Raw genomic sequence first — 27,921 nt, forward strand, 5'->3', positions numbered from 1 at the left:
TGATATTACAGATTATTTACAGTTTCCTCATTTCTGAAAATAAGCCCTTCTAATGGCAAAGTCTTAGTTCAGAAATATATCCATAACTCATAAACCACACGGTAAATTTTATTTAAATTTTGCATACAGGTGACCTTGAAGACATATAACTGTCCTATGTTGTCAATTTTACAGTTCCTTATGGTGCCCATTACCCATGGTCTACCTTAAAATCATATTTGTTGAATATGATTGCGGTATTTCAAATGAATTGTACTACATTTACTTCGATAAACGGCTTCAAAAGTCTCTTAATATTAATTAGTCCAGTAAATCAATTAAATATTTCCAAATTATTCCCAAATCTTATTCGGTGTATATACGTAGCATTTACAGAATTAAATATAAAAAAGAATTGTTAATACTTACGAATGATAAATAAACTATACATCAAATCAAATAAATAGATAAAATAAATAGAGGATAGTGAATGAGTGTAGTTTAATACTAAATTTATTGAACGAGTTGAATAAAATCATATTATTCGAGCCTCTTGCGAGCGTAATATTGTTTTATTCAACGAGTTTAATAAATTTAGTATTGAATCTACACGAATATAATATTCTATTTATCACATATATAACATAAAAACAGTAAAGTCTTAAAATGAGTAATTTTTTAATGACGCGCCGATAGTGTAACGCTAACATTAGCGAGCTTAAATAACGCTATAGTTCTATTTAATACCTATGTTACTATATATAGTAACAGAAACTAGGGTATTTCAGGGCCATTATGGCAAGATCTAGGTCATTATGCAATTTTGGCCACCTTGCTACTCGGCATTATTTTTCCTTAATGGGCGAGTGAATGAGCGCAAGTGCAGAATGACGTCATCAACTCTCAGTGACTTTCAATATGGCTGCTGACGTTGAAAGAACTGTAGTCACTTGCACACACAATTTTTTAAAGTTTAAATGACATAATCACAATCAGCAAAGCTTATCATTGAAGATTTATAAACTCAAGACAATACATGGCTCTCATAAATTCCAAAAATGATATTAGATTGACTGTGAGAAAAGGTCGGATCGTTCGCATTTATATCTAGACAGTCTCAGAAAACCGAAGGCACGAAACTTTAAAAAAAACTGGCACTAACGTTATTCGTTATCTCGAGATGGAAATGTAATTCTCACAAAACAATAAAACAACATTTTCTTATATTTATTTTGTGTTGTCTTGTTTTCTAAGTTAATATGTACAGTATGACAAAAATTTGTTTACATTGACAACTGTCCGTTTCTTAAGCTACAGTCTCACTTACATCCCGGCAGAGCCCCGGTAGACGTCTGGGGTGATCCCGGAACGACCGGGATACGACCGGGAACAACCGGTACATCCGTTACTCTGCCGGCAACGTCCTGGATGATCCGTGATGATCCGGGAACATCCGGCATTCGACCCCTGATGGAATAAAATATTTAAGATTTTTCAGAAAATCATCATGAATAATAGATATTATATTAAATAAAAATAATCATTATTGTTATCATTTTCGGGCGTTTTAAATCCACCGGGTTCTACCCGGGCTCGGTTTTTATTAAATAGCTTTATTAAACTCCTGCGCCGCGGTATATGTGATAAACGTCTTTATAATATGATATAAATTTGTGACACACTTTAAAAGAAAAAAGTAATAAAAATGAATAAATAAATACATAAATAAAAACTAACATTATTTACCCGATGAGTGCATTTCAATTAAGACACTATAAATATATCAAACCAATGTTTTGGTGAATTTATATTTATACATTTTATAGAACATTTCACCATTAAAAGCTTAGAGATTCAAGTATAATATGTTTTGTTTATTTTAGATCAGTTGCAAGGCTTTAGACTTTACCTTTCACGAGATGGAAATTTCACAGACAGCAACATAGTATACACAAATACCGCACAGGATTATAACCATGGTCATATTACGGTAACAACGAACTTAGAGGGTTTATTTCGGTTTATTAAACTTGATGTGCCTGGAACATACAGGGCCAACAATAATGAAGGACCTATTGTTTTATGTGAAGTTGAGATTCTTGTTGAAAGTAAGCTGTATACATTTGTGTGAATATGACTTCTAAGAGAAAGGTTTAATTATAAAATGGCATGGGTTACCTTTACACATGTAAATGCAAACTATGTACGTTGTATAAGCAAGGAACAAATAAAGTAGTATTTTTAACAGGCGTACAATACATAATATTTCAATTGTTTCATCATCTCCATTTCAAAACAATCTTTAAGTTATGAGAATTTACTTTCCTGCTTTTGAAGAAATTGCATAACCTTTTCGTCTATTATTTTATTCAAAATCCCTGCATTTTTAAACAATGTTCAATATATTATATGTCATAGTTTTAATTTTGTAATATAATTTGTTTTAATCTTTTTATTTTAAGAAATTATGTTGTATTATTTATATTTCGAATATCTACAAAATTCAAAATGTTCAAAATCATATACATGTATTACAGTGTCAAATGTTGCAACTGATAAACAAGCAACGATGTCAACACACTTTGGTGATATGACTGCGGAAAAATGTATAGATGGTAATCCACGCCGCGATGCAAATGATTGTGATTGCTGCAGCCATTCTAGTAGTGAGGGGAACCCGTGGATAACTGTTGATCTTCTGCAAGTACATGAGATATTTCAAATCCATGTTGCTGGTAGAAATGATGATACTAGAAGTAAGTTTTCTATTTATTAATAGTTTATAAATTTCGTTCTACTGTCAGAATGCAACTAGTGTCATTTTCAGACTGAGATGCGCCACCCTGTCTTGTTGAGCTTTGTTTTCATATTTTTAGAATTTAAAACATTAAAGAATTTAAAATTAATTTAGTAATATTATAACACAAATCTGTCAAATAATTTATCTTAATATGATGGACTGCTGTAAGAAATGAATGAGGGTTGATAAGTTGCTTATTAGCTTGAAACGCGAAACAATACAACAATAATTATTCCATCTTACTAACTGCGGAAATGCATTGAAGGATTATTTGTCTAACAGATTCATCAAATTAAATTATCTTTTTTTTAATCACTGAAAGTTTTAAATCATGCATGGCGTTTTGGAGAATATTTCATTCATATGGTCACATACTATTAAAAACGCTGTGATTTTTAAGCATTTAAATTACAAATCACTAGACATGCAATAGCTTAGTCGCGTACAAATTGTATACATTTTCTTTCCATAAGATTCACACTGACTATAGCTTCGCTGAAGCGGTATAGAAGTGTTTGCATAAATGGCAATGATATGCACCGTGTGCGTGTAATAAGTTGGAAGAGTACATATGTGGGCTCCAGTCTCCCTTAGTGTTTCCCGTAAAACGTTAAGAAATAAAACAAAATTCAGTCATAAAATTATCGACAACAGCAGACGGCCATTTTTTATCCACCGCTTAGAGCTGCGACTTATACTCCACCACCGCTGTGATGAACCAACCGCTTCTGCGAAAGCTATTGCCAGTGTGAGATTTAATTAAGAATACCAGCTGTAGTTTTTGCAATGATTTTTAATTAAATAATAATATATTGTTTACCGTATATCTCCTTCACATCTTTAACTTAAGCATTTGAGCCTTTCTGTTATTGCCAGCAAGCAGAGATGTAACAGGGTTGGACTTATTTGCAAATGGTACTAACAACCGTATCCTCGGTAATTTTACATCAGCGAATGCTAGTGATGTAATAGTGACGTTACCGCAAGGACTACACAGTCGGTATATAACACTTAGACGACCAAGTCCACATAACGTTAACGAATGGTATCTTATTGTTTGTGAAGTGGAAATATATACCAGATGTTTGTATATTTATCAGAGAAATACATTTTTAAATCATGAATTGTGTTGTGATACAACGAAAGGTCGCTGTTAAATACTTAATATTTAATAAAGTAATAAAATTTGAAATGGTCGCCTTCTCTACCAAAATGTTCTACTTTTTTATACATTCATTATGTTTATATATAATAATTGTGAGTTGTGACACGTTGTCAATGGAATGTATTAAAATTGTGATAAGTGACAGTATCACTTACTACCTTAAATAGTTTAACAATCGCTTTTAGAAAAAAAAATCAACTAAAAAGAATAATAATATTTTTTTAACTGTAACCAATTATGTTATTGTTAAACGAGCAACATAATTGTGATGTATATAACCGTGACAATTAGCGGCTTTTGTGACATTTGACAATTAGTATGATGACACAAACATTTGAAATGAATATAATAAACCTTTCACAGACTGCAAACTAGGAACTTACGGAAATTTATGTGAGCAACAATGCGGACATTGCAGACAAGGGCCGTGCAAAATCGATTCTGGACATTGTCCAAATGGAGAGTGTATGGCAGGATGGACGGGGTTAGACTGTAAAAAAGGTAAAACGGACACAAATATGTTTTTTTTTTGCTGTGTGTAACGAGATTTTAATACAAATATACATCAAAATGGTTAACTACATTGAAATGTATAATACGACATGCATAAAACATTACAATGGAAGACAAGACTTTTTTTAAATAGTTTCCTAATGTGGTATCTCACTTTTATATTAGCTTAGAATTCCCACATAATCAGGCCTATTTAGTGCAAAGCAATTCTGAAATTGATAAATAACATAAATTTTAGACGTAATCAAACAGATAAAAATTCAATTCACCGATCACCAAATATAGTCCCTAATTGTTGATGTTGTTCATATTAGTTTGATAATTAATATTTACACTGCAAAACAGCTTTGAATGACATTTGGGATTTAAGAAATGCAATGTAAAGAGGAAGTGACAGTCATTATCTTGCATATCAGACTGGTGTTTCCGTTAGTTTTACCCCTGCCGAATAGCGCATTCTTTAAATAACTTGCATTAAATGACGTAATTTTGCGTGTTAAAGAATGTAAATGCATGCTAAGAGTGACGTTATTTCGACGAAGCTATGATTTCATACGCTGTTGTTGGGGATTTATGCCATAAATTTTATTGACAATTGTTTTGTTTCATTTCAAAGTTAACACGGGTGACTGGCCGATTTTTATCAAGTGACATCATTTTACAGTTTTTGTAGTTTACTACATATTGGTGCCAATATCTCTGCTCCGGAAATTGTAGCTTTAAACAGTAACTGTTATGCTTAAAGCGTTTTCCTAGATAAATCTATGTGCATACATTTTGTAAATCTATTGTCCCCGGTGCTTGGACCGATTCAAATCCTAGGGATTGGAAAAATGCTCTGTAGACATGGAGTTGATACTATATGCAGTGGATCATTTTGCTTTGCGCATTGAAGATTAGAACTTTTGTGAGACGTTTACTTTATATTTTAAATAAATATGTAGGGACATTTTATCAAATTATTTTTATAAAATTTAAACATCAGCAGACATGTTGCTTTATACACAACTTAATGATAAAGGCGGGCGCCGGACAAATGATATTTAGCAATCAGATAATTCCACATCATTGCACAAATTGCTAAGATACAAATCAACTGAAATGTCCAATCAACTGTCAGTTAAAAAAAACTTTTCTGATCTTGTTGTTCATAATTTTAGATATGCAGTGTCTTTTTTAAAATATCTGTAAAGTTCGTCAATGTTATATACCTTAACGTATTACTTAATTAAGAAATAATCAAAGGGAATTTGTATAATAAATGTTAGCTTAATGTTTATTTACATCGAATAAATTGTTACTTTTGAAACTGAACACATTGCAAGGTATTCGTTTACAGCTATTGGATCTTACCAGTTGACAGGCGACAGTTGCGATACATTGAGTAACAGCAACAATCTTGTTATGTTAGAAGTATCCAATTGTCTAAGAAAAGATAAACATTGTTTAAAAAAACAGACCTTGTTTTAAATAATTGGCATTTGAAAACATTTCTTTGACAGTTTCATCTTTAGATTTCCATTTCTACCCAATGATTTTTATTATAGAATGCGACTTGGGACACTATGGCCTGAACTGCTCCTCAGTCTGTAGTTCTCATTGTTTTAACGACGTAACTCAATGTAATAAAACTACTGGAAACTGCATGCAAGGATGTGAAGCCGGATATATGGGTCACAACTGTTCTATGGGTATGCACTTATATTTATTCTTCCACATAATGTGTAATAGAAACCGCATCGAAACAAGCCTTATCCGATTTGTACATGGGACGTGGACCCCGAGTATAAATCAGATTGCCGAGTGTTTTGATGTTCTTTCCCTTTTGTATCATATTAAAGCATTCAAAATATGGTTGAAATCTAAATGATAAAATTGTGTTATAAAATAGAGCCCTACTTGATTGGTTAAGTCTTGCATCCAAGTTCTGTATAAATTGATCGCTTTTTCTTTGGTAAACATTTCGATATCACCAACGCCTTGAAAACAAATCAACAAATCCAAGAGAACATGCAAATCTTTTGATAAAGTACACCAATTTGGACACAGATCTACATTAAGTATTAAACATTGGAAATCGTTCACTTCAAGCAAATTGATAGAGATGATTGAACATGTTTTTTATTGAAACTGTAAACAAATAAATCAATGTAAAACACATCATTTATTGGAATATTTCATTTAAATATATATCAAACGTAGCCCATCTGTACTTTGATTATAGTTGTTTTGTGTAGATCCTTGTCACAATCCAATAAAATATAAAGGAAATAGACTCCGTGCTTATAAAATAATTTCATTTTTTTCTTTTTTATTTCCAATTCAAATAACATAAAGTTAATATATAAATATAATAAACTTAGTACATGTAATAGGTAACAGCTCATTATTTCATACATGTACAATAAACCTTCAATGTAAATTATTTAATCAATCCATGGACAGTAGTGTTGTAATGTTTTTATAGATATGTAATCTAACACATACAAAATTATTTGCCATTTGTATGTTGTATTTTGTAAACGTACAAGAATGTACAGCTGGTACATTCGGTCGTAATTGTAGCCGAACGTGCACCAACAACTGTCTACAAGGTTTTGATCAGTGCAGCAAAATTTCTGGAGAATGTCAGCGTGGCTGTGTGTCTGGATTTAAAGGGCTAAACTGTTCGACTCGTAAGTTTATTATCGTTTCCTCTAATGTTTTCGTGAGAAGCGAACCCAACTCTTCCTCATTTTTTATAAGAATATTGAACAGTTTATTTTAAAAAGTAGACAATATCTGTATATCTTTCTGTTTATGTGAAAACATTGTGACCAATGGCCATGAAAGTTGCATATGAATGTTGCATTGATTTAATTACTTTGCCGTCTTTATAAAAAAAACTTTAGGAGTTATTTGAGTAAAGTGTATTTAATAATGCATCTTATTTATTAATAAAAAAAAGTTTTAAGGTTCTTCCTTGCTACATACAAACTAGCTAGTAAAGATTTTACCGTTATCTTAGGTATTTAAGGTTGCGAAAATTGGGTTACATTGCACCAGCACTGTATAGGTTACAAGGTGCCTTTTTAGTTTTGCTGGCGGAGGAATTCCTCATGCGCCTCTCCGTGCATTATTTTAGGCACGTGCGAAGGCATTCCGTAGGCTAGCTGGATAGTTTCCTCAAATGAAGAAAAAATCAAAAGTCCCGGTGAGATTCAAATCTATACCGATAAAGGACAATTGGTTTGAGGTCACCACTGAGCAACCGATGCCCCGGAATAGACGTTAGCAGAATATAAGTTTTCTTTTGTTACATTTATAGCGTGTGAGACTGGACGATTTGGTGTAAATTGTAGTTCGTACTGCAGTATCCATTGTTTCAAAGGAATTGAACACTGTAGCAAATCATCAGGTATATGCAAGGAAGGTTGTGAAGCTGGCTATACGGGCAATAATTGTTCAACAGGTTTTTTTTTCTCTTGACTTTGTATCAGTAAATAATATGTTTCTACAGATTTTGTGTAAAACAGATTCTTTAATTTCACCAAGAACATGAATTTTAGTTGTACTACTTTCTAATGTAAATGTTATCTTATATCATCCCATATATAAACTGTTTGATATAAATTCGCAAAATATGAGTTAATGTTTACGTTTATTGACTGTTTGTCAACGTAATCTAAAGAAATTTGCTTTATTAATGAAACATTTTCATTTTCCTTTCCCTGTTTATGTTCCCTGTCCATTTCTTTGATTAAGTCAGTAACACAGTTTACCTTGAACATAAAATAGTTATAAGATGGAGTTTCACTCTTGTAAACAGTTTGTCCTGATGGTCAGTATGGTCGAAATTGTAACGGAACTTGTAGTGATCACTGTAAAGGTGCGTGTAACAAATTAACAGGACATTGTACGGACGGCTGCAATCCTGGATTCACAGGGCTTAAATGTTTTCTAGGTAATATAAATGTTTTTTAGATAGTTTTATCATTGATTCTATGATTAAACATTTTTAAACTTTTAATAATGCAACTTTAATGATGACCTTATTATATAAAGTAGTTTCATGCTAATCCGATATCGGTTCGCGGACAAACAGCAATTTTACGTAAGCTTTTCTACTTGCACAGAATGTCCACATGGCACATTTGGCGTAGACTGTAGTGGTAAATGTCATTGTTACGGTGAAACAGATTGCCATAGAACAGACGGGAATTGTAGTACAGGCTGTGCGTTTGGATGGTCAGGATCCAATTGTAGCAACGGTATGACAATAATGATGTTATTAAAAATATATCCTACTCATAGCATGAAACGATTCAGTATTTTACTGATACCGATACCTGAATTTTAAAGCAGTAACAAATGTCTCTATATCCAATCACAAAACGAATTGTTGCTCCTGTGAAAATTATTTAGACCGCATTTTAACAAACAGAAAAAGATTTTGCACGAGTAACACAATTCTTTAACCGATAATAACTACAATATAACAAATGTTCAGTGACTTCTTAAATATATGGGAAATTTGGAGAAAAAAAACAACAACATGAGAAAATGAATTTAACTGCACAATACGAGATCATGCATGTTTCCCCTCTGAAGTATACTTGTCACAAATTGAAAACACGTGTTCAAGACAGTTGTGACTTCCCATAGATTTTTTTTAAGCGGACACATCGTGAACTCGCTTTTATATATTCGGATGTGTTTAGTTTGCACTGTATATGTTTAACTTTCGGTAATGAATCGGTGAAACTCGACAATTTTCGTTAATGATGTACATTGTCGACCTCACTCGTGCAATAACGAACGTCATCGCGCACCTGTTGAATATTCCCAGCCAGACCACTTTTTGTAGAAAATCCGTAAATACGATTTAATTGTAAGAAATAGTTAAAATATCAAATTATAATGTAGAGCACCAAAAAATGGATGCAGTGCTTCAGGTTATTGAAAGAAAAGTTTAAAGATTTATTGCCTGGTTTTATTGCTTCGTTATTTAACTAAGGATTACATAAATGTAATAAAAATACTTTACTGCAGTTAACACTAAGTTGACTTAACTTGACTTGATCTGACTAAATTATAGATATGAGGATGATATATGGAGACAAATAATTCATCTTTATTAATTATACGGATTAGTATTTGAATAAAATGTAAAGGGGCTGCTGGAAAGCGCAAATGTAAATATGACGTTGCCGTTCATGAGTAAGTCTTAAAAACGTTTTGGAACCCTTCACTTAATTCCTTATTCGGTATATACCGACCAAGGCACTTGAATGATAATTTGTTAAAATATTGTCCATTCATCCGTCGAATGCATTTTAAAACGTCTAATTTATCTCTTCACACCGATTTATATACTATAATGCATGATAAATGTAAGCATTAACATTTGTTACAACCTTTTTGCAATAAAATGAGCTTAGCAATAATTCATTGCAAAACACGTTGCAATGACATAATATTGTTGTATTTTTTCACAACTAGTTTTTGCAATGAAAACGAGTTTTGCAATAAATTATTCTTATATCAGATTTGATATAAAGATTACACTTTCAACATTCTAGTGTTCGTCTTTTTAGCTCACGTGAGCTAGCTTAGGGTGAGCTTTTAGGATCGTTGAATGTCCGTCGTCCGTCCACACTTGTTCCTTAACACTCTAGCGGTCACATTTTCCCTAAATCATCATCGGACTATGTCAGGATGCTTATCTTGTTGATTGTTCGGAAGAGTTCGAACATGGGTCATCTCGGATGAAAAACTAAAATCTCCGGAGCTAAAAATAAAAAAACCTTGTTAACACTCTAGCGGTCACATTTTTGCCTCAATCATCATCAAACTTGGTCAGGGTGCTTGTCTAGGCAATAGCTCATAATAATTTGAAAATGGGTCATCTCGGATAAAAAACTAGGTCACAAAAGCTAAAAATATAAAAACCTTGTTAACCCTCTAGTGGTCACATTTTTTACTTATTTGTCATCAAACTTGGTCAGAATGATTGTCTAGGTAATTGCTAAAATGAGTTCGAACATGGGTAATCTCGGATGAAAAACTAGGTCACAGGAGCTAAAAATAGAAAAACGTTGTTTACACTCTAGTGGCTACTGTTTTGATCCAAATATCCTGTTAATTGGTCTGAAAGTTTGTTTTGATAATTTCTAGATCAAGTTCGAATATGGGTCACCTTGGGTCAAAAAGTAGGTCAAACCGCCCAAATATGGAAAAAACCTTGTTAACAGTCTAGTGGTCACATTTTTGACTCAATTATCATCAAACTTGGTCAGGATGCTTGCCTAGGTAATTGCTCAGATGAGTTCGAACTTGAGTCATCTTGGATGAAAAACTAGATCACAGGAGCTAGATATAAAAAAAAAATCTTGTTAACACTCTAGTGGCTACTGTTTTGATCCAAATTTCCTGTAAATTGGTCTGAAAGTTTGTTTTGATGATTTCTAGGTCAAGTTCGAACATGGGTCATCTCACACCGCCCTAATATGGAAAAACTTTGTTTACACTCTAGTGGTCACTTATTAGATCCAATTATCATGAAACTTGGTCAGGATGCTTGTCTAGGTCATTGCTCGGATGAGTTCGAACATGGGTCATCTCGCATGTAAAACTAGGTCATTTAAGCTAAAAATAGAAAAATCTTGTTAACACTCTAGTGGCTACTGTTTTGATCCAATTATCCTGGAAATTGGTCTGAAAGTTTGTTTTGACGATTTCTAGGTCAAGTTCGAATATGGGTCACCTGGATAAAAAAAATGTCACACTGCTCAAATATGAATAATCCTTGTTAACACTCTAGTAGTCACATTTTTGACTCAATTGTCATGAAACTTGGTCAGAATGCTTGTCTAGGTATTTGTTCGGATGAGTTCGATGGGTCAGGTGAGCGATCTAGGGTCATCATGGTCCTCTTGTTTATATAAGGATTGACATGCAGTGGTTCATTCATCATAACTTTGTATTATATTATCTAACATCAAAACAATTCTAAAATTATCTATACATAAGTACAAAAAGCATGATAATTATTTTTTTTATTAAACATCAGCACATTTACATTATCAACAATTTTTTTTTGCAAACATGTTGCCTCAAAGCTCTGTGATATAGATATATAATAATTATTACAAGACAAATTTATTGCAATATTCGTTTTATTGCAAAAACTGGTTGTGAAAAAAATGCAACAAGATTATGCCATCGCAACGAGTTTTGCAATAATATTGTGATCACTTTCTCAAAAGTACTTGTAATTTTCGACATTGTTACAATAACAAATACACATGTATATAGCACAGGGTTTGAGTCAAAGTGTTTGCAAAACTACAATTATTGTTGATAATGAACATGTGCCGATATTTGATTAAAAGCTTTAACTATCATATATTTAGCAAAAATAAATAGATGGTTGATGCTAAATCATTTTTACAAATTTAATGAATAAGCTACGAAATAACTTAATAACTCCTCATATGAAAAGATAAAGATAATAATATATAGAGTAAAATCTTGATAAGGATCAAATATGATATTAGAATAATTTATTGCGAGACTCGATTTTATCGCAAATCCGGTTGTGAAAAAAAGCAACCATGTCTTGTCATTGCAATGAGTTTTGCAATAATATTGTACATACTTTCTCAAAAGTACTTGTTATTTTCGAAATTGTTACAAAATATAATCACAAAGTTTTGAGCGAACGTGTTTGCAAAACTACAGTTTTTATTGATAAGGAAAATGTACCGATAGTTAATAAAGTCCATTTGATTATCATGTATTTTTGCAATTATGAATTATAGATTATTTTAGATTGGAAATTGATGTTAAGTACGTGTGAGTTTTGAACTACTTACAAGATAATATCTATGTACATCACAGAGTTTTGAACCAAATCTTTTGCAAAAATACTGATGCTATTTATTAAAAAGAACATTGAATCATCATATATTTTGCAAAAATAAATATATGAGTTTAGAATGGGTATTGATGTTAAATCAGATAAACAAATTTAATGAATCAACTCACTGCATGTTTAACCTTATATAAAAAGACGGGCATTAGATTCTCTAGTGTATAAACCTAATTTCAAATTTGATATAAGAGCAATTTATTGCAAAACTGGTTTTTATTGCAAAACTGTTTGTGAAAAAATTGCAACCAAATTATGTCATCGCAACGAGTTTTGAAATAAATTATTGCAAAACTAGTTTTATTGCAAAACCGGTTGTAAAAGCATCCGCTTAAAAAACGATATTTGTCTATTTTGTGATCATGATTTCTGCAAGAGTCTAGAGGTACTGCACTAACACTATAGTGAGTTAAATCAGACACTAAGGGACGATGGCATTAACATGTTGTTTTTTATTTAACATGCACTTGTTGAACGTGCCTGAATATTTCGTGTAAATGTTTCACTTAAATAAATCAAAAATCATTATTTATGAACGTGAAACTTATTTTTTATTTACATGTGACGTAACCTAGATATATCTTGTGTCTACAAATATCTAGTAGTACGGTAGTAGTTGATTCGTTTCTTTAAACTGTCGATGGTAACTTTAAAAAAAAAAGAACAGCACATAAGTAAATGACACATACATTCTGTACCCACTCATAACCGGTGGTCTATTTTATAGGGAATAATAACATCTGCTGTGTCAATTGCCATCTTAAGTGCATAGTGCTATATGCATCGCTGAATTTGTGTTATCAAAACTGAACAAAAATATTAATTTGAAAACAGATATTAAGTTTTTGTTCATTGTTGTAGGATAATGCACGGTTTGAGTTCAGATGTGCAGAAATATAATTTACGTAGACCGATTGACCGTGCATTATTCTACAAAAATGCACGAAATAATGATATATAGTTCCATTCTAACATGCTAATTAAAATGATATCATATGTTGAACTTGTAATTTTCCTGGCGTCATATGGTTCATTGATTTCTTTTTCAGATTTAAATCTAATAGAACGTATCCGAGAAAAGGTTAGCACCAGTCAGTCTAGTATATTTTATCCATATTCAAATCCACAAGATTTCGACTCCAGTAAAGCAATAGACGGGGTACAGAATTATGCAACAGACACATGTAAATGTTGCAGTGTAACAAACGGACAATCTCCATCATGGTGGCAAATTGATCTTGGACAGAAATACCTGTTAGGTGGTTTGCAGATATTTGGACGTGAATCAAGTAAGATGAGGGTATTCCTTTGTGTAGTTTTTCTTTTAGAATAAGGTAGTTTATTTGTGTGTTATTACGCTAAGATGCATTACAATGAGGAATATTTTATGAAATATTATATGATTTTCAAGTAAATATCTTACAGAAATTTTAAAAATCTTATCGTTCAAGATTGAAGTAATGAAAGACAATTGTTCCGATATAGCTGTGTGTCATGGATATATATATATACATTATTAAATCTTATTGTTCAAGAATGAAGTAATGAAAGACAATTGTTCCTATATAGCTTTGTGTCATGGATATATATATATATATATCTTTGTTAATGAAATAAAAGTTTGAATGTTATTTTACTTCAGGTAATCATCATCAGTTAGAATATGCAACAGTTTATGCTGGCAACTATTCAACAATAGTAAACCCGTCAGTAAATATGACAAATGTTTACGTGGTTCCAAATATGACAAACAAGCAACACTTTACCAAGGAATTAGAAGAGCCATTAATTGCAAAATTTGTTTCAGTAGAGTTAACACAGAGAATGATGACACTGTGTGAACTTAAATTATATGAGAAAGGTAACAAATTTCAAAATAATAATTTTGTTATTGGTAACAGAACATTGTTAGTAGAGTTGTCAAAATAAGTGATGCCGTTGTGTGAATTAGAATTATGCGAGAAAGGAAACAAGGTTCAAAAGAATAGCTCCTTTATCTAAAAGAGCATGCTGACGTCTGACTTTTCTTAAATGTTTCGTTCCCCTCCTTATAGAGGTCCGTTGCAATAAAAACTCGACCGGATAATCGCCCAACATTGAAGTGTAGTAAAACTTTGTGAGTTGATGGTAAAAAGTTAATAATGATATTAAATAGTTTTTAACAAAAAAGAAGGAAAGAATACCTTAATAGCTTTGTGGCCAATATTGCAATAAATGATAAATAAAGATAAATTTTCTTAGCGACCCCGACGGACTTGAAACTCATACTGATTATAGATAATTGTTACAAAAATAAATCTTTTCTTTTCTTTTCTACTTGAAACAGTTTATATAACCACTAAAGAGATTATATATTATATGAAATCGAAATTGATAATCATTCTGACAAAGGTCGGAACATGTAAGAATGCATGTTTTAGTATTCAGTTTGTCTGATTTATTCTTATTCGATTTGAATGGCCAAACAGTCATCATAGACGATAAAGAAATTTTATAAAATCTTGAGAAGTAAAGTACATTTGAGCCGCGTCATGACAAAACCAACATAATGGGTTTGCGACCAGCATGGATCCAGACCAGCCTGCGCATCCGCGCAGTCTGATCAGGATCCATGCGGTTCGCTTACAAACTCTATAACAAGTAGAGAAACGGATAGCGAACAGCATGGATCCTGATCAGACTGCGCGGGTGAGCAGGCTGGTCTGGATCCAGGCTGGTCGCAAACCCACTATGTTGGTTTTGTCATGACACGGCTCATTTCACAGTAGGGTAGTGCAATAACACACATTTTAATCCAGTTTTTATAATCTAGGTAAATGCACCCCACACTTTTTAGTTTAAACATATTGTATTTATAATTATAAACAGTGCATAATATGCATGCATTCAATACAAACTGTGTTGAAATGGATTAGAACAAAAGATATGAAATCTTATAAAGTTCTTCTCCGGCTCAGTTTTAAATTTACAACAAAATAATGGCATCAGTCCTCTCAGACATTGTGTATCAATTCAGATAATATGTGAAAAAACATGAAGATACATATACATGTACATATTTAAACCTATATTAAAATTGTAAGATATGTGGAAATTATAACGTAATCCCAGTACATTTAGGACTAACTTACGGACTTATTTGAACGCCGCCTTTCCTTGTTAATCTTGTTTATCTTAAATGTATTTTGGAGAATACATACAAACTAAATGTGTAAAACGACTGCGGTACTGAATAAATGATGTTTCAATAACTTAAAATCATTTTTCAAACCTCTTACGTACTTTGATATTTATGAACTGATGAAAATATTATTGTTTTGGATTTCGTTCCTAAGGAGATGCTCTCTAACGAAGGAGCTATAATATTGGAAATTAAATTTGACAAAATGTCTTATGTTATCAAATCTTTGACATTCAAGATATAGTGATAGGCTGAGTTAGTTTTACCACAATGACAAAAAGGGGATTGGGCAATATTATTTTTAAAAAACTGTTAATTGAGAGAACTACACTTTCTTCGGAGTCGCATGTGTATATTACTTGATATTATTTCCTGTCGCCGTTAGAGAAAAAAAAAAGAATTATTTTTGTAACGTCCCTGATAAAAGAAATACTTAAAGCTGTTTAATAGGTATGTATGTCTTATACTGCGTGGTAATTCATTCCATTTTTAATGCAATTAGTGTAGAGGGTATATCTTGACACTTCACAAAATCACAGAGCTATATCTATATCGTATTCTGTAATATAAATATCTGACAAAAACAAATCAGAACATTGATATGAAAGGTATATTTAAAAGTTATTAAATTAATAATTACGATTATCATAATAGTACGTTATTAGGAATGTCATGGTGTCATAATAAAACGTCACTGTATAATGATATGATATTGTATGCTAGCTAATAGACATTAACTACTCTGCCTAACCACATAGTCAAATGAAATATACAATATAAATTGTGTAATATTACGTTTTACAAACATTCCGCCGTAAGTCATGACAAATTACTGATTTCCACTTGAAATAACTTGAAATCACGTTCATTAAAGTCATTAAGTATAAGAACCAGAAGAGAATATAACCATATGATTTGCATTCACGAGATCTAATCTAGGAGTTCAGTGATTTAGTACTTAAAGAACTAACAAAACTTTTACACTTTTGATGAGAATTTTAAAAGAAGATATGTTTAAGTGACATATTTCAGCACACTTAAATACAAGAGTGGATTAAATTCCTATGCTTGAATACGAAGGTTCTTTTGTCAGAATCTAAACATCATTTCAATTATAATAGACACGTATTTGTCACCTTTTGTCACCATTGTATCGGTTCTTTATCAAAATAACTATTCTAAACGTATGGTTAATCATTCTTTCAGATCAAATTGCTTATGACGTTGTTGAATACTCAGTCTGATAAACTCTATTGTCTAGTTATTCGAACTATGGCCCCAGTCAAATTTATTGATAACACAGACATAGTGTTTGAAGGTACTGAAAACTTTGATATTTCTCCGTCATTGTAATTCTATCATATTTGTATGTAGGAAATGAGCAGTTCCATTGTGTGTTTACACGAAACTGAACATTTCGGTAGCTTTGATTGTATTGATTGTATTTGTAACGCTCCGAATGGAGATTAAAAAGTAGAAAATCAAGGGTTGGCAGTTGACGCGAAACAAGTAAGAAACTGGATAAATGTTGTGAACAATCTAAACGTATGGCTAACAGTTAATGAGTCATTTTCGAAGATGCCATCGATGGTACTTTCTGGTATTTTTAAAGGATTCGGGCTATGAATGCTGCACCGTCATGAAGGTGGCCAGTATTATTATATTTTAGATGTGATTTTAGGAGTAAATATAAGTTGCTGTCAGTTTATATAATTAGGAGCAATGCATGCAAACTATATATTTTTATGTATGACATACATCCTTGAATAATGCTGTGCAACTGGTTACCTGCCTTTGAATATTTGGAATGGTTTTTCTGGCCAACCGAACTTCATGATTGCTCATTTTTAGGTCCCTTCGCCCTTTATTGCTTTTTTTCCCTTTATAGAATGCGCATGCGCGAAATGGTACTTCCTTTTTAAAGTATGGTATTGTAAAAAGGTATATAATCAATATTTTAGCACAAAGAACAGCATACAGAATATATTGATAAATAAATAATTCAACGAAATGTTTAAACTTTTTCAGAATGTGAAATTGGAAATTTTGGAACTGGTTGTACACATAAATGTCATTGTAAAAATAAACGTGCATGTAACCAAGTAACAGGTAAATGTCAGACACCGGGTTGTCTAGCAGGGTGGCAAGGAGAGGCTTGTGAAAAAGGTAAATAACTAATATGTAAAATGATAGTTTTAAGTTTTGTATACTAGAGATTTCATTTTTTTTAAATTGAAGATGCTTCCTTACGACTATCATAAATAGATATTAGAGAAAGCCTGTAATTACAAATAATACCTTACATCATTATTCATTACTCTCTTTAATGATATAAATGTGTGTCCTAATCTAATCCTTTATTTATTGAAATGCTTGTTTATTTATGCTCACGTTTCATTATAATTACGTACATATATTTGTAATAATTCTAAGTTCAGTTGTCCAATAAACTGTTTATTTCCTATAAAATAAAATGAAAAAAAAACAACATTTGGAATAGATATTCTAAAAAATGCATTTCTAGTTATGTTTCTATCTGAAGTACCTTTCGTAAAGAAAAGAATATGCCAGAAAAGTTTTATTTTACAAATTTAAGAACCAGGATAATGAAACAGGAGCAGGAGTTTTAAAAGATACATTTTATTATATGAAACTACACGAAAACATTCCTATGCATTTGCTTAATACAAGGTTTTTATCATATCAATAATAATCACTTTATTTTTAATCTTTATTGTATCATATCTAACCATTTAAACTATTATTCTTTCAGTACTTTTGTACCCACGTCTCAAAATATTGGGTGATTATTTATAATTAATTGAAGTTTGAGCAAAAGCGTAAAAACTTGCTAGTTAAGCTTTATCGACTTACTTAGAAACATTACATTGAAACCTTATAGATTGTGATGTTCATAAGTTTGGTGAGGCATGCACCAACACTTGCAATTGTAAAGATGGTACTTTATGTGATAATACTAATGGAACATGCTTTATTGGGCAATGTGATCCCGGATGGCTTCTACCAACCTGCAGCGAAGGTACGTTTCCTTTAATCATAAAATCAAAAGTTTGCTATAAACATTGTTTAATGTTTCAGGCAATAAAATTTGAAAAAATGGAATTAGTTAAACGTTCAAAAGAAAAAAAGTAACTGTATATGACAACAGATTTACAGATTTGTCTTTTCAAAATAATCTTATGAAAAATTATTTTTTGTATTTGAATATATATTTGCACTTAATTGAAATGCACATCATTGTTTAGTTGGTTGAAATTATAGGCCATTCGGATATAACTGTTCATCTTCTTTCAAATGTGTTTTTCATTTGAGACATTATATTGTTATTCATCGAGTATAATACACATTGCAATTATAAAACTTTTGCTATATCTCAAAGTTTGTAAAAAAAAATTGGGAGACATAGCAAAAGAAACAAATTACTTATTCCACGATACAAGAATATTCGTTTATACAATTAAGTAAATACATTTCCTATGATGAATTTCTAAAACGGATATGACCACTATTCATTTGGTACCAATTGCTTATATATTGATCTACCAATGTATTAGCATCACGTCCAAATGATCTGTCGAGCAGTGGCACCGTATTAGACTAATTAAATGATATACATGCTGACTAGCAAACACAATTAAGGTTGACGTGCACATAAACGGTTTAGTTAACTGACGGCGTAAAATTGACAGCAACAATATAAAACAGAGGTGAAATGAAAACGTACGGAGGTGAAAATTATATCGAGTTTTCACAATCGTGGTTTCGTTATTTCGGTTTTTCTGCATCGTGCTTTCGACTTTTCATCATCATACAGTCAACCGACTTTTCACCATCGTTGTTTCGTTAATTTGACTTTTCCCCATCACATTTACGTGTTTTTGTTGTTTTGAGTTATGTGTGTGTCGCGATGGCCATAATGGGAAAAATAACCGTGCGAAAATTATAAAAGTAAAAACTTCTCTCAAAGTTTTGTTTTCAGCTGACATATCCTTTAACGCACAAGATATGTCTGAAGAACGTTATTTAGAACCGTTTTAATTGTTTCTTTTGTTTGTTTTTGGTTTTACGTCACATTGACACAGTATAGGTCATACCGCGACGTTCCAGCTTTACTGGTGGAGGAATACCTCAGGTGCCCTTACGTGCATTATTTCAGGCACGAACGGGTACCTGAGTAGAACCACCGACGTTCCGTAAGCTAGCTGGATAGCTTCCTAACATGAAATAATCCAAAGTCCATGACGAGATTCGAACCCACAGAGGTAAGGGGCAAGTGGTTTGAAGTCAACGATCTTAACCACTCGGCCACGGACGCCCCGTTAAAATTGGATCAAATTGATTAATTGTTTCAAATTCAACAACAAGTTTAGCCTGTTACTCTGCTATGCCACCAGGCCATTATTACACACTTTCTTTCCTCGATAAGATTACCACTAAATCTTTAAACATCCCCTTGTTTTAATTTTAGTTTATATCGACGGATAAATATTAATGGATTAGTGAAATTCTATCAACTATATCTATTAAATGAACAAATGTGGTTTAAAAACTAAAACACATATATTTCAAGGGTTTAAGGTCTTTTGTGATGATCAAAACTGAGAGATAAGAAACATATTTCTTTATATTTATTTTCTGATATGTCCTTTCCCCTGAAATATGTTTGATGTTTTTCAGTCTTCTTTCAGGGTACATTTTGATTTAATTTTTTATCTCTCTTGTTATTTTCTTTGCAATATGTGTTTGTTTCTATGATTAGATTTTAAATATCACAGACACAGTATAGGTCATATGGCAACGTTTCAGCTTTACAGTTGGAGACGTCAGGTGCCTTTCGTACATTATTTTAGGCACGAACGGACATCACCTGAGAAGAACCACCGACGTTCCGTAAGCTAGCTTGGTATCTTCCTGACATAAAAGAATCTTATCATGTCGGGATTCGAACCCATAGCGGTGAGGGGTAAGTGGTTTGAAGTCAACGGACTTAACTACTCGGCCACGGACGCCCCTTTCCTAGCAATATACATTGCATAAACTGTCATAAAATAAAGATGTCAATTCATTTAGTAATATAATTATCAAACATAAACGCCTGTCCTGACCTTGATCCTTCAATCTTTGTGAAGTGGGTCTGAAGATTAACAAACGTAAATAATTTTATTTACGTATTGGTGTTGCAGGATTAAAAGAAAACCGTGTAACCTAATTGCATAACAATGTGTACTACACACTTGTAATTGAGATGACGTATACGCACTGTTTACAGATATTCTAAATGTATAAGTGTTTTCATTTTATGCATTTTATGATTAGATATGTTGTTGTATATAAATAGATATAAACATTTTGAGGCGCTTGGATGTGCAAACAGCTATGTCATCAACCTTACTTAATTGGACTTCAAATCGCGCAATTGATGGAAAAATTGGTCCAATACCTGAGGTGTGCAAATGCTGTAGCGGTACAAAGAATTCCCAATTGTCTTGGTGGACAGTAGATTTAGGACAACGGTATCCTATCAGTAGCGTTACTGTGTACAGTAGAGACAACGGTTAGTATCATTCTGTTTTGTTCGCTTATATAAGTAAGTAATGTGGATATATCTGTAAATATAACGCAAAACTTTGTTTTTATTTAAAACTCAACATGTTAATTTCTGCTGAAGCCGAAACTAGGGGATAAGTGTGGTTGGGAGAGGCGAAACGAAAGGAAATGGTGCTTACAATTTCTGTCTATTTACAGGTTTAGTCAAACTGCACTGTTTTTATTATAATTGCCATTTTGTGTTTTGGTTTGGGTATTTATTTCGTTATTTCAAGTAGTATGCTTTTTTTATTAAATTTTTCTGTATGGTTAATATTTACTAATCTGTACGTTTTAGAGGAAAAATATAAACAACTTACCGATTTCAAGCTTTATTTTTCTAATAATACGGGACAACGTTCATATCATCTGGTTGAAAATACCACGAGGCGGATAGATGGAAATGAACATGTGCTAACTTTTTCAAATCAGCTAACAAGATATATTAAGATCGAGAGACCAGGCATCCTGACTTTGTGCGAAGTTTTGGTGACTGAAGGGGGTGAGCACTTTTATTCTCAACTCGGATTAATGTACATTTCTATTTATTGTCTCGGTATTATTTGAATTATTGCTAGCTAGTTTACGAATCGCAAATCATAGTAAAGTCAGTGTTCTTCAATAAATACAAGATGTTTAATAAATTTTAGAGGCACTTTGTTTGCTAAATGTAAAATTTGATTTATGGCAGAAAAAATGATGAGTAGTTCATGTTTTACAGAATGTGAGGTAGGAACATTTGGCGAGGAATGCTCCCAAATTTGTCACTGTGCCGATGAACGTGCATGTGATAAAAGAAACGGACATTGTCAGTCAGATGCATGTAAATTTGGTTGGATCGGTAAATCTTGTAACAAAGGTTAGCTGACGAATGACAAGTTGTGTTACATACTCAAAATATGTTTAATGCTCCTAAAAATCTATTTTTTGCTACCTATACTTCATTAGATTTATATGTTTTATGTAATACACTTTAATTACTAAAAATGACTTAACAGCTAAAGCTGCATGTTGTCTTTTACCTTAAAGATAGATAAATGTATGATCAACAGGCCGAGATTCAAATTACCGCAGACCTTTGTGAGATGATGATATCAATAGTACATATATATCCAGTGTAGCGAGTATTCCGATATGCTTACGGGAATTGTGACATATATTCTAATCATAGTATTGCCGCAAAGAAAACAAACTACTCTAACAGCAAAATTAAAAAGTTACGACAAGTTATATAACATTGGAATAGGCAAATATTTACTGGAATATGTTTATTTGTCAAGTATTGAAATAAATAACGGACAAATAGCTGTTACAAGTAGCAGTGACCGAATGTTACGGTAAACAAATATCACGTGATTACCTACCCTGTACACTTCAGCATTCAATATTTCCGTATACAATCTTGAAATCTTGAAATTGGAAAAGGCATTTTTATGTTAAAATGTTTACTTTTAAATTTGTAATAAGGCGCCCTTGTTTATCATTCATTTCATATTTTATTTAAAGTGACATTATGCTCATATTTTGATACTCAAGTTGAGCTGAATTGACTTTTTATTTCAAAATATTGACTGTTAAAATGGTGTTTGACCAACAGTTTATTTTGGAAAATTTTTTTGGTAAATTTAAAATCTGCCTAAGATAGAAAAAGACTGCCCCACTCTTTTTTATAAAATGAACTTTTCAGGTAAGTTCTAATTGAAATTTACGAAAATTTATTTTCGATCCAGGGGTTATTTATTGTTTATGTAAAGTAGATTATTAAATTAAAATGAATTATGGCAATATAAAACTTATTTTGACTTTCACCCTTTAACTCACTGTACATACCATTGAATGGGCATAATGCCACTTTAACTTATGCTGAAATTATTGCATAATACGTCTGTTCATAATGCGTCATAAGTTGAGATTGACATTTGTGTTTACTAAGAATGTCCGAAGAACAGTTTTGGAGACAAGTGTAGTGAGAGCTGTTTTTGTGCAGATGGTACATGTACTAACGACTATGGGATATGTGAAAACGGTTGCCAAGACGGATACACTGGTTTCCATTGTAATCAAGGTGAGTTGATGTAATATCCTAGTGACTTATGTCTGCTATTTAAATTATATACCCATTTACGGACTTTCTTTAAGTCTCAGATGTTCACCTCAACAAGGTAATTGGCTGCATCAATGTTAGCATTGTCCTTGCTGAAGTAAAATGATAAACAATTTCATGTCTGCTTTATAAACTCTGTACCTTTTTAAAGGCTGTTTTTCAAACTTTGCACAAATGGTTACTGCAAATATTCATTGTGAAGATGTGCCTACTGAAGGTCACATTTGAAGGTGAATTAAAGATAATCTCGCGACTGCTGTAAACATTTGGCCTAAATGTTAACATAAACGAGGTAGTATACAGCAAACGTGTTTCCGCTGTGATGTCTCAAAGTCAATGTCATCCTTGAAAGTTAAAAGTCATACTGGTTTATGTCAGCTAAACATAAATTTTTCTTCATGAATGGCCTTCTTCAAACTGTTCAAATGTACAGCTGTATATGAATGTCGTTTTTGTGCTTACTCAATGTCAAGGTCTCAAGGATTGTAACAGCAGCCATTGTAAGATCTTTTTAATATTAAGTGGAAATATTGTCACAAAGAACTATTTCGTGAGTAAAATGTGCTTGATGACGTGAATATCTGCGATTTATTTTAAAAATGTAACACAAGTGCAAAAACTTTAATGCACCTTTTTGGCAATAATATTCTGATGTCATGATTTGATGACATCATGATTTCGAGCGCATATCGTACCGCGGCATAAAGGTCAGTAGTTAACAAATTAATGTCAGCAAATAAAAGTATGGTATATCAAATAGAAAATGTGTATGTTTAGTATGTAACATCAAATTTTATGCATTTAATAAATACCAAGTCTTAAATTTTCATTCGATTTTCAGTCCTTGAAATATTTTTTGATATTACTTGCAAAACAAGTACAAATGTATCCTCTATTGTTTGTATACAGTTGATGAAATGAACAATCAAACCCACCAGGGAGAAAAGGAGAAGAATTCAACAGCTCTGGTAGCAGGTGTTGTCAGTGGGTCAATAATTGTCCTGATACTAAGCGCCTTAATTGTTGCTGTTTTGATATTTAGAAAGAGAAAAAGGTTAACAAGTTTTAAACAAAAATGACATATACTTGAACGTCAATTGCTTAAAATATGTGCTTGAACACATCTTTTGTAAATACAGTGCAAGTTTATACCTGTAAGACTAGAATATTAATCAGATTCTAGGTTATTTTGAAAAAATCTTTATGTTTTATGAATTTTTCTGTCTGTGTTACAGACACCGATAAATAAAGAACGCAATGTCAGTTCTCTCTATCTACAGTCATAACGTCTTTCTTTTACTGCTATATGAATACAGTTATAGAAAATGTTTAAAGGTAGAATCAATTCAATGTATATTTATTAAAGTCTTGATCTAAGTACCTTTATAAAATACTATTCAAGTAGATAGAGCATGTTTTAATAGTATTATGCGTTATTGTTTGTTATATTGTTTTTTTTGTTGTTTTTTGTTTTGTTCTTTGCTTGCTGAAAATATGAATACTTATCTTTTATTACAGTGAGAACAATAAAAGTCACTACTCAACGCCAAAGTCTCGAGCTGCACAAGATGATCCAGATTATGACACTTTAGATGTACCCAATGGTAAAATTATATAATTATATTGATATATTTTGCGTATGTTTTCCATACCTCGTACTATAAGAGATGCAAGCTACTTTGATCTCATTCAATACTCCGTTATTGAAAGTTTGAGAACGATTAAGGTCAAATTATAATTCAACTGATTTATATTAGACTATGTTATGTGCAGTAAACGGCCGGTTCCGCAGATCTCACAGGGAAAAAGACAGAACATGTTTTTACTACAATCGTTAATATGGCCTTTACATTTACGCTGATAATTTTCAAAAAGCTTTTTATACTCAAATTTGAAATCTTCGTACAAATTAGGACTGTTCTGTGTATAACATTTATGTTTATTTTTGTCAACTGGATATGGGAAAATACTGATTATTTTTGTATTGTCCATGATATTAAATAGGCAAATTAACGCACATTGCTTCTGCAACGGTCTTTGCTGGTTTAACCCTTCATGTGGGAATAATAATGAATGTATAATTATTTATTATGAAATAGCCGTGGAAAACTGCCAGGGTTTAAAGTTATTTTGTAAACTTTAGTAGAAAAAAGTCTTATATTAGTATCGTTGAGCTCCCGTCTGAAACGTTTATGTCCTGAAAAGTACATTATCAATTATCATATTACATATAATCTTTAAAACAAATTATTATCATCGTTATTAAGTGCTTTTAATTGTTCTCCTATATATAATGAGTATACCTTTCTTGTCAATACAACTGTAATAGATAAATGTTCTATATATATTGGTCCTATATTTCTTGTCTGAACAGGTCGCTTGTATAACAATAAGGTCGTTAAACCGATTATCAATAGCAAACTAAATCAAAAGCTTTATATAGAAAGCAACAAGACTGACGCATTTTTATATAATTGAAAAATCGGGGAAGGAGCGCTCTTGGAAGCAATGAAAAATAAATAAAAAAAATAATATTATTATATACATATTGGTGACTAGGTTTGATAAAATTTATTCATGGGAGATAATGTAAATGTGCAACATCTCCCAAAGCCCAATAACACCGGTTTAAGCTGTATTTAATCTTAAGCACTAACGTGATGAACTCGCTCCTGAAGGACCACAAAACTAAACTGTCATCGTAAAGTACATAGGAATCAAATCGTTGGCAGTATATACAATATTGACAACAAAGTATGCTATCTGCAAATTGCCTTGGAAGCATATCCGTTGTAATTATCGTAAAGTATCAACATAAAAGCTTGTCTACCCTACAACTAATACAACATCTGAAGGGTCTCATGAAAAGTAAATGGCATATGTTCAATAACAGTCGCACAAAGTACGGCGTCGCAAAGATTTTAACTTTGAGCAATAACTGTCAGAAATGATTTTTGCTCTGCATATTTCCACTGTATTTGCAGATTCTGCTTTTAAGGTTGTATCTTGTCTTTAATTTATAAAATATACACCGTCTCTAAAAGTCTGCAATCTACACTTAATGATGTTTTTATAATGGATGTATTGTTACGACACATGTCAAGAATTATGCTGAGCGCAACCAATCTCTCCGTATCATTGCAACTATATGCTAAGCATAACTATTCAAATTTGAGTTATTTTAAAATAGAGTTTAGTTTTATATAGTGTTAACACTTTTCCTATCTACTTGCAGATAACCAGGGCCAAAGAAGTACAGCGTATGAAAATGAAGTTGTTTCTAGCATGTGATGCACTTGACTCGAAAACGGATGATAATTATTTTGTACATGAAAGTTTGGATCGTAAAAAAAAGGATTTATAAACGAATGTTAGAGACAGCGTTCGATATAATGTACCATTGCTTATCATTTAAGTGTTATAACACTAAATAAACTGTTGTTGAATATCTCTTACATGAACCCTGAATTTTTGAATTAGTTCGTAACACGTCGTATTGTAATTATTTTTAATCACCAAATGGGTACAATATTTGGTACAGGAGGTTTAAGTTACACATTGATTGAACATTTACATTCATTAACGATATTGCTAACGGTTATCTCATCAAATATGTCTCACCACGCGTTATATGTAAAAAAATTATTTAGAGTTTATTTTGTATCTCTGATTTCGAATATATTTAGAAATATTTATATGTTGTTTCTTGTTTAGTACAAGCTTTGAACTTAAGTGTTTCGACCAACCAGTTTCCTTCTGTGCCATTCTGTATGTCTTTCACTTAATTGTGGTTTTATGATATTTGTCTTTAATAGCCTTGTCGTAGGTGAAAGTGCCACTGTTAACACAAAATCATTTAAAATACATCTAGCTTGCCCAATATTATGGAGAATGTGATGATTTTTTTGTTTTACTTCAGTTGTAGTTGTAATAGCATTGAATCGTGTGATTAGAATTCTGTCTGTGGCATTTTTGTACTAAATTAATCATGTCTGTAATATATATAGATCATACATTTCCCCTTTCATTCTAAGAAAACTAATTAGTGTTTGATGTACCGTAATTTTGTAATCTTTTCAAGTTTATTATGTACATATTTGAGCACGTATAAATAAATCACAACTTTTAATATAAGCAATGATGTAGACATCCTTCATGTTAGAGTATAATTGTTATATCACTGAGCAGTTATGTTGTTAAAGTACAATCGGTATATCATTCATTCAAAAACATACACTAAAAGAATAAGACAATACAGAATATGAACTTACAACTGACCTGATTGTTGTTATATTGAAGCCCTTATGTGAAATTGTTTTCTTAGACATCAGTTGCAAAATACCTTTACAAGCCATTTAAAATCTTGAAAATATTACAATTTCAATCCATGAAAAAAGGATATTTTTCACATGCATTCAAAGTTGTAAGAAACAAATATGTGCTTATAAAACAGTCCCATACACTGTACAGGTTGTGCCAAATACAGTGCAGTTGGGATTGTGTTACATAGCATCTATTTATTATTTGGGGAAGTGAAGTTCTATCAATTGCTTCATTATGTTACACCATACTTAATATATGCCATTTAAAAAAAAATGAAATAAAATGGACAATAATAGAGATTGTTTTTAAAAAGTTCATTTATAAGTAAGACAAGATA

The 27,921-nt window shown here is 31.8% G+C and overlaps 1 protein-coding gene across 1 annotated transcript; it reads left to right on the forward strand.

Annotated features, from left to right (window-relative positions):
- Positions 1-2,930: 2,930 nt before the first annotated feature.
- Positions 2,931-26,923, forward strand: LOC132737358 (multiple epidermal growth factor-like domains protein 11). Its single transcript, XM_060724629.1, has 19 exons — positions 2,931-2,943; positions 3,656-3,862; positions 4,308-4,445; positions 6,005-6,148; positions 6,989-7,132; positions 7,765-7,908; positions 8,266-8,400; positions 8,573-8,707; positions 13,419-13,658; positions 14,012-14,230; positions 17,579-17,716; positions 18,453-18,590; positions 20,910-21,125; positions 21,456-21,659; positions 21,879-22,016; positions 23,091-23,222; positions 24,171-24,315; positions 24,780-24,865; positions 26,497-26,923. The coding sequence occupies exons 1-19, from the start codon at positions 2,931-2,933 to the stop codon at positions 26,550-26,552; spliced, it is 2,772 nt and encodes a 923-aa protein (XP_060580612.1). The 3' UTR covers positions 26,553-26,923.
- Positions 26,924-27,921: the final 998 nt, after the last annotated feature.

The sequence above is a fragment of the Ruditapes philippinarum genome, unplaced genomic scaffold (genome assembly GCF_026571515.1).
Source record: "Ruditapes philippinarum isolate M1 unplaced genomic scaffold, ASM2657151v2 ctg1191_1_1_1_1, whole genome shotgun sequence".
NCBI classification, from domain to species: domain Eukaryota; kingdom Metazoa; phylum Mollusca; class Bivalvia; order Venerida; family Veneridae; genus Ruditapes; species Ruditapes philippinarum.